The 8,877-nt window shown below is 37.3% G+C and overlaps 1 protein-coding gene across 2 annotated transcripts in view; it reads right to left on the bottom strand.

The window, feature by feature from the left end:
- The window catches only part of TTI1 (TELO2 interacting protein 1), a 532,791-nt gene that overhangs the window by 503,837 nt on the left and 20,077 nt on the right, over positions 1 to 8,877 (bottom strand). For both annotated transcript variants that reach the window (XM_044090198.1, XM_044090197.1), the window contains exon 2: positions 5,513 to 7,853. In XM_044090198.1, the coding sequence (XP_043946133.1) occupies positions 5,513 to 7,811 (2,299 nt within the window). In that variant the 5' untranslated portion in view covers positions 7,812 to 7,853. The remainder of the gene's footprint in view (positions 1 to 5,512; positions 7,854 to 8,877) is intronic.

The following is an 8,877-nucleotide window of genomic DNA, read 5'->3' as shown; positions in this document are numbered from 1 at the left end:
ATAATAAAAGATAAAAGAAATGGAGATGGGAACTTTAGAAAATGGAAGAAGCAAATTGCATCGAAATAAATGGAATTTGCAGGAATATTATATGCAGATTCATGTCACTGTGCAGAGAATCTCCACCACATCTTTAACCTATGTGGCTTATAAAACATCACACCATCAATATGGAGGGCAGTAATAATCAAACCCCTCCCTAAAAGATCTTTACCAAACACAATCCTTCAGATCAATAACAATTCTAGTCTCCCTCAACAAAACTCTACAAATCATTTTGACCAACTCACATGTATAAAGCTATTCAATTTTTTCTCCTTTCACTAGAGCAAATATTGAAGTGGGAGAATATCATGACTGCAGCTAGGACCCTTACTGAGGACAGATAACAATGGGCAAACACGTCTAAGTTGGCTGGGACTGTAATGCTCTGATGACCTCTGCCTTCCTAAATACAGGCACCACTAAAAAAAAAAAAAAAAAAAAAAAAAAAAAAAAGGCAGGCTGGTTCACCAATTTTCATTATTTCTGACAATTTACGGTTGAGATTCGTTCTTCCTTATCCTTCTTTGCACTCAGGAGTGCGTAAGGTTGTATCACATCCTTCCTTCTTTGCACCATCTTCATCAACAGCCTCTGCTCTAAGCTTCACAGACTATGAACTCGGCTCTATGCTGATAACATGGCCATTTACAGTTCGGTCTCCTGATACTAAATTTCATCATAAAAAGACTTGCATGACCTTAACACTAGGCTCACTGCTATTTCCTACTAAACCTCACAAAACAAGGTTATACTGTTTGGGACACAGCAACAACTTGCCTACATCTCCCAAAACTGGTAAAGACGAATTAGTTGAGGACTCCCACCAAAACTGTTTTACAATTTTGATACCTCAGGATCTGGCTGGATCAAAGACAAAAAACTTCCAGCACCACATCGAAATGACCATTTCTAAGATTAACTAGGTCTGTAATATCACATTTCTTAGCCCCAGAAAGTTATCTGGCTATTGGTAAATGGTTACTTATGGCCTAAATGGAATATGGACACCTCGTAAATACAGTTGCCTCACAAAAAAAAAAAAAAAAAAAAAAAAAAAAAAAAAATTCAGAATTTTTCAGATACTGGCAAACAAAAATTTGCATATTCATTACCTTTCCCTCCAGAAAGAGCACTACTCTCACATTAGGGAAGCTCAACTAGCTCCGAATAAAACAAATCTCCTGCTTGGTTCCTTTTTACACAATCTTATTAAAGAAAAGGTCTTCACTTACTTTGCTAGCCAGCTTACAGTTAAGACACTCATCAGCTCTGTTGTCACAACTCTAATGTCTCATCCTTTCAGGCACTTCATAACATATGAGGAATCATTAACCACACCTTCTCCACTCTTCACCAAAGCTTTGGGAATCTCTTCCAACATCTGTTGCTGATTGAAACACCTGCCTCTTTAGAACAGGCCTTAAAGCTCCTAGAACTAGATATAACCTGTAACCACGTTCGAACTAACAGCCCCCTTCAACTTTACCTACTCTAAGTATTCATACACCCTGGCAATTTAACTCTTATACACACATATAACTCTGCAGATACATGTTCCACCCACCACTCAAATATATAAATTACTTCCTTTCACCTTTTTAAGTTCACAACTGAATCAATAATTTCTATTCATTTATTGTAAATAATATTAATTTTGATTGTATTCTATTCTTGCATAATACTAAATTAATGACTTAAGTATATTTTTCCTTTATATTATCTTTTCTCTTAGTATACATTCCCAGACTGAAAACAATCATCAGGGTCAACACTCTACCTCAATTAAAACAAATACAATACAAAACCAACACAAGAAAAAAAGACAAATTGAAAAGCTTCCCTTAGTTTTTACTACTCTTACTTCTCTCCCCTGCTAACAACGTTGTCTTTATTTAAAAAAAGTAAAATTTTCCTAGACAGGAAAGGCCAACAGTTGAAATAACATTCTCACATGCAACAAAACATAGCTAAAGAAAGGTGTTAAAACTCAGTAGGCAGAAACTGGACAGCCTAACAGAAGAAGAACTCAAATGAAAACTCCAGAAGCATTAGGGCAAGCCTAGGCCAAAAATGAACAAAAACATTTCCAACACAGGAATATAATCTGAAAACAACCTGTGATGAGAATAACTACTAAGAGAAGACAAAAATATAAAGAATGTGTTTGTGACCTGACCAAGCCAATATCTGAAACAGAGTAGCATTAGGCCATCCATAGGATCATGCGAGCACTTTATTCATCAGTGGATCTTTGTAGAAGAGTGTCAAAATGTGCTGTGAAACAGGTTGAGCTACTAAATTGCATTAAGTAAGTCTGGAATGTTGAACATTTCGAATGCCTGCAGCCTTAGTCCTATGAGAGTTTGAGGAGGATGGGCCCACTCCTTATCAAAATTATAAATTTTTCTAAAAAGTAGCAAGGGATCATTAAGGGTGGGATAAATCTCCTTTGCAGTGAGAAAGGACAGCAGCATTTTGTCTCAGCCATACATTATAGGGATTGTGGATGGGATTTAGCATCCTGTGAAAGTTCTGTAAGCACCAGTTAGATTCACTTGGCAAAGACTGCAGATTTTATAAAAGCAACCTTCTGAAATCAGAGCTTAATGACATCAGATAATGCATTCACTGTTTTAGAAATCAAAGTCCCCTATGCAATAACTTTTTGTCTAAACTTATTTTCCCCTATTTATATGTACTGTTTTCTGATCCCAACTGTCTTCACAGTCTGTACTTCTAGAGAGATTATTAAATGGAAACCACATGGTATTTAAACTGCGACACTGTTTTCCCAAAGCTGCTTAACTAACAAGTACAATGACTCGCTGGTAACGTTACAGCAGGTGCATCACTTTGATAATAGTAATAAAAGTATTAGTTGTTGTTATAGGTTTAAAGGGCAAGTACTGGGCTAGATGACTTTGTGAAATATTTTAAGTCTATCCAATTTTCCTTTTCAAAGGTGAGAATCAAACTCAGTACATTAAGTCTGTGAGATAAACACCTTAACCTGTGGGATAATACTATTCTATTATCGTTCATTTCTTAACTGGGTTTACTGGTTTCGTCTACTAGATATATGGAGCAATGTATGGCTAAGTGGCGTGTTCCATTGGTCTACAAAGAGTATCTATTGGATTCAAACCCAAGACAACAAAACCTAAACCATCAGCTAAATAGCTATATTTATGCTTTTGCGAATGGGCACTCTTGATACCCATCAACTGTCTATAAATTTTAGGACATCCTTAATTTTGGTTCAAAATGTTGCTCACCTATCATAAAATTGGACATTTTTGAAAAAAGGTGGTGGATTATGTCCAGTAAAAACTGATAAATCACCAATAAATTTAAATAAATCACTATATAGTCACAGACGTTTTACTTCAGATAATAGAGGAACACAGAAACAATACTAGGCAAATGATCACAGTTACCTCAAGAGGCCAGTCACCGACACCAAGGCATACTAACAGTTCTTACCACCATTTACAAGTACTTAATAGTGTCCTTCCAAATCAAACAAAACCATAGACGACAAACCTTTTGCAACACATGTAGTACAGGTAACTTACTGCACAGACTGCAAATACATTGAGTTAGGAACGTAGTGGCAACTTATAACATAGGCTGTGAATATACCGAGTTAAGAACTTATCCTCCAATGAAGCTTGTTTATTTGCTGGTGTAAATTTAGGTCACCTAGTATGAGTGTTTCTAGAACCACTAATTTTGGGAAGAAATATGAAGTCTAATAGGACTGGGTCCTTCATCAATAGAAAATCGAGACACAGGCCACCTAAGAGCAGCAGGTACACTACCAAATATAAGGAAAGTTGTACTTTAAGACAGTTATTTTTTGGTTAAAAAAAATCATTGGGGCCTTTCCATATGAGCGACATCCTTGGATTTGTACATACCAAAGAAAGCATTGTATCAATGACTGGTTTGACAAAAGAAGAGTATAGTGGCAAGATGATATCTTTGGATCTTGAAGATACTCCCTTGGAAATTAACTCAGCCAGATAGAAGGATTTTTTTGACTATGGTGGAAATATGATGATCGAAGGAGAGAGAGTTGTCTAAATAGGTACCAGGTATCTTAACACCATATCTGTTTGAAAGAGTAACACTTACTATGAGGTAGGAATATGTTAATTTGCTTCCTCTTTTTCCATCAAAGGTTAAAAGAACTAGTATTTAAAAAGTTTCCCTAATTTGGGAGCTTTTCCTTATTGTCTGAATTGTCTCCAATTCTGGAGGTAAAAGGTTGACGATGCACTCTTCCATTACAACTAATACATTAACTGCTGCCAAAACATTTCTTGATAACTTTGCACAACAGCACTGCCTACTCTGTGTGATGTAAACATCACTTTTCCTCTTCCAAAGGCATTGGATTTAGGCACTTTAATTTACAAAATCTTTTCTTTTTACATGTTCATGCACTAACTGGCCACATTAAGTCCAAAACACTAATATATTCATCCTGTATGCACCCGCAAAATTATATTTGCTTAGAACAAATTGCAACCTTAAGAAGTCTGGTCTAAAAAATGTCCAACTCCTAAGTGCTTCTAACAAGACATCACAGATGAAGATCCTGTCTACAACTGCTGGAGAACTTTAGCATTCCTTAGCTAGTCCCCAAAATTCCTATGCTAGGCTCAATGGAACACCACAATATCATTAATCCTGGGAAGGCCAACACTCTGCTTTGCCTCATTGTTACTGCATGAAACCACATCTCTGTAATAATGCCACATTTTTTCTCATTTTACTGCTCCTTTTAAATGAAATGTACTTTAACTTCTCAACCAATGACCCTGATCACACTGCAAAAGGAGTGAGAAAACTGTATTCAAAGTTTACTTCTAAGGTGTAATCTTGTGAGCCATTTTAGCCAATTATCCCTTGTGAGACTCAAACCCTGCACTTTGTGTTTGCAAGGCAAGCACCTTAACCATTAGGCCAGCCTCCCAACCCCAACCCCATTCATACACTTCAGCATAAAATGCACAGTAACTGCCCAGAGCAACGGTAAGTAAGCGGTGTGATACATACTTCAGGGAGCCTAAGAACTGAAATATTTCACAATCTTGACTTCTTTTGCAGTTTGCACTCCCTGTTCAAAAAAGATGCACTATATGAAATACGTTGTGCAAAAAGTCTAATGCTGAAGAGAAGACCATTTTAAAGAATCTTTTGCAGTGGTACGACTCGTTCTCTGCATTAGTTCAAAAACGCATTAAAACATTACCTATACGATTTTAAAGACTCCTCAGTCATGGTTTGACTGGTTTATTCTCTGCATTAGGACATAAAATTAATAAAATTCTTAAAAACATTTTCTAAATACTGAATAATTTTCTAGATTCACAACATGAATATTACAGAACAGCATAACACATTTTAACTAACCTAATGCGACTATATTTAAAGGGAAAAAAAAATAATAAAGCTTTACCTAATGCTCCCATTAATGTGTGCAGAACACTGAAAAACAAATGTGCTCTCTCATCGTAAGACTGATCCAGTGTCATCAACACATCCTGTACTACATCTTTAACTAGCGGAAGCAAACTGGAATCCGAATTCATGAACATAACACCCAAAACTTTGGGAGCATGCGGATGCTGCCCAAGCTGGCGAAGATTCAGTGAAACAGCGTTAATAAGATAGTCAGAATTTTGGTTGATTAATTCTTTTAAGGACTTATACCCACAGGCATGGCTGATGTCCATCAACGTAGCCATAGCAGTCTGACTTACCAGCAAAGAGTCATCCCCAGCCTTTTCCATTACTGGGTACAGTGAACAAATTAGAAGTAAAGCAAACTCATTTTGCAGCACCTGTGCAAATACTCCAATTCCTTCTAACTGAATACAGAGTTGCAGGATGTTGCTATTCATTGAACTAATGTTTGAGCTTATATTTGAAGACGAGAAATTATGCACTTCAGAAAAAGCAGTAACAGCCAGAGTGTGTGATTCATGAGCATCCAAACTGTCATAGTCAGACAAAATGTTAGAAACCAAGTGCCAGTTTGCAAGACTTGTGTATTCCTCAATGACCGAGTTAATTACTGCTTTGAGGTCGTCTGTGCTTATGGGGTTCTCAGTCTCATGAAGTTCTTCCAAATCCATTCCAGAGGCTCCTATAATCAATTCATTAATGATCAAGCAAGCTTGTTTTCTGTACACAGCAGACTCCCTGTACAAGTCTATGAAATGATCAATTAGTAAGTAATGGTTTCCATAGTACCCAAGAACTCTGCAGAGTTGCTGTAACAAAGTGAATATCTGCTCATCAGTGAAATACCGGAAGTGTCTTTTCTGCACAGCATTCCTTTTTAACTTTCGAGAAGAGCACAGGTCAGAAGAATGACACCCGCTAGCACCTTCAATACACGCACGCCTTTCCTCTACAATTCGTATATCTGTAATGTCTAGTTCTAGTACCTGAATTAATGCTTTAGACAGACGTTCAAGATGAGCCACAGAATTAAGAACAACACTGACTTTAGGACCCAAAAGTTTTATATAACCAAGTAACAAGTTCAGAGTTGAAAGTTTATTTTTATCATCATGTGATCTCATCAGACGGGGAAGAGCTGTTGCAAGAGTATGAAGATTCTCTGACAAAACATCTGTGAAGGCCTTATTTTCAGACACTAATTTTTGATCAGCAATGTTTCTCAAAATTTCAGTAGATTTTTTCTTTACCTCTAAACTTTCATCATTAACTAAGCCAACTACTGCTTCCAGCAAATGCCCAACTGAATCTTTTAGTGATTTATGGCATCTTGACAACAGGTGATAGGCAAAGTTCAATAATTCCTTCCTCACCTTCCAATGTGGGTGGTTGGAACAACATTCCACTATTTTCTTAACTAGAACTGATGCCTTGTTACCAGTACTCTTAACCCACTCTGGGGTTCTCTGGATCACAAGTTCAGCTGCTCTGTTATGCACAGGAGGAGGCTCCTCTTTCTTCATTTGGACTTCCAACAACTGATTGTCAGCCATCACCAAACCTACAGTTTTGTACCAGGCAGCAAGAGCACGAACAGTAACCATGTGGCCCTGTTTAATGTCACCTGTGATAACACGAGACAAAGAGAGAGTTATTCCAGGCAGAAATGAGGCAAACGTATTTCCTACTGCATTCATTACATCATCGGGAAGCATGTGCAACTCTGAACAGTCGCACTGCTGAATTAAAGTTTGTAGAACATTTAACATAACTACTTTGACCGGCCTTGATTTCTCCTGTTCAACTAAGGCCAACAGTAAAGACAGTATGTGTCCCATGACAGGAAGTGATGAAGGCTGATACAAGGTTAGGAGGGAGTCACCATAAACAGAATGCAACAAGGCATCAAGTCCTTTAACGATGGCCATTTTAAGTTCTTCTGATAATGGAGCTGGCTTTGTGAAGTTGGGTGAAGAACAAAGGCAAAGATATAGTTCAGAAAGCAGCTTCTGGAATAAGTCTTCTCCTTTTATGCAGGTTAAAGAAACTACATATGTGATACATTCCACTACACTGAGGACTAGGCCTTCCTTCTTCAGTCCAGGACTATTTAGTATGAACCTCAGTGGGAAAAGAACATATTCCTGCAGTTCCTGAAGAGCTGAACCACTTACAGTCTTTAATGCAGACTTTAGCTGGTAGACATTTTCAATCGTATGCTCCTTGGTCAGTTTCACACAGACAGGACGCAAAGCAGCAAATGCCTCCTTAGGGGTGTCGATCATGGTCATGCTGCAACATTCTTCTCTGTCAGAACACAATCCAGGATTATCCTACAGTACAGAGAGCATTATTAATGACTGCTTCTGTAGAAAAGTCACTTTCTAAAGTATCATAAAGTATGCTGCCTTAAAATTAGTATCCTTATGAATAAAAGGAACAACTGGCTCTACAGTTAGAAGAGGGTAACTCATGGGGCAAGACTACAGAACTGAATGTCTTGGATTACAAGTATACACAGAAAACAATGCTGCATTTTGTTTTCCCCATTTTAAACAGGCAGGTTTATTTTAACATTTTCCTTTTACTTAGAGCAATAACAATTTACGTATGCCAAGGCCAGCAAGGTGCTCACTCAAAAAACAGCTCATGTAAAAACATGGTTTATGAACAGTGTAATCTATAGTGGAATAATTAGTCTCAAAACAAATCTAATCTTTGCTTAAATTTTAAACTAGGTATGCAGAAGCATTGTGAAAAACTTTACACCACTGGGTGACTAACCCTTCCACAGTTGTTCTTTCACATCACACACATGCACACGTACTGCCAATTTAGAGTATCCAATCCAGCCAATTCTGCCAATATTTCCAAAGCAGTTGTAAAAACAAATGCTATTACTGAAAAAAAAAAATCAAACTGGCTTAACAGCAAGAACCAGACACTGTTAACATTTCTAAATGGATAGAAAAAATAAATAAAAAAAGCCACTCACACAAGTTTAACATTAGTATTTTTAACATCTGTAACACCGTGAAAAGGGAACTGGTTACGATTTTCAAACATGCTTATCAGCTGATGTATCAGATTTCAAATCCAAAACAGTCCACAAAAATGTCATCCAAACTGTAGCTGGTAGTTTCTCTGCTTGCTGCCAAGTGTTTACAACATTCTGATGAAATATTAAAGTCTGTGCAGGTGTCTTACACTATGCCTACAACTGAACTGAACTGCACTACTACTGCTCCAGTGTTCCAACAATGGGTGTGTGGCTCACATGGTTCTCACAGGGAAAAAAAATTATCCAAGGGACTGCCTGTCTACTATCAGTATCATTGAATACCTTTAAAAAAAAGT

Source organism: Protopterus annectens, chromosome 12.part0 (assembly GCF_019279795.1).
Source record: "Protopterus annectens isolate FY-2018-M chromosome 12.part0, PAN1.0, whole genome shotgun sequence".
In the NCBI taxonomy this organism is placed as follows: Eukaryota; Metazoa; Chordata; order Ceratodontiformes; family Protopteridae; genus Protopterus; species Protopterus annectens.
This window is presented reverse-complemented; position numbering and strand designations above follow the sequence as displayed.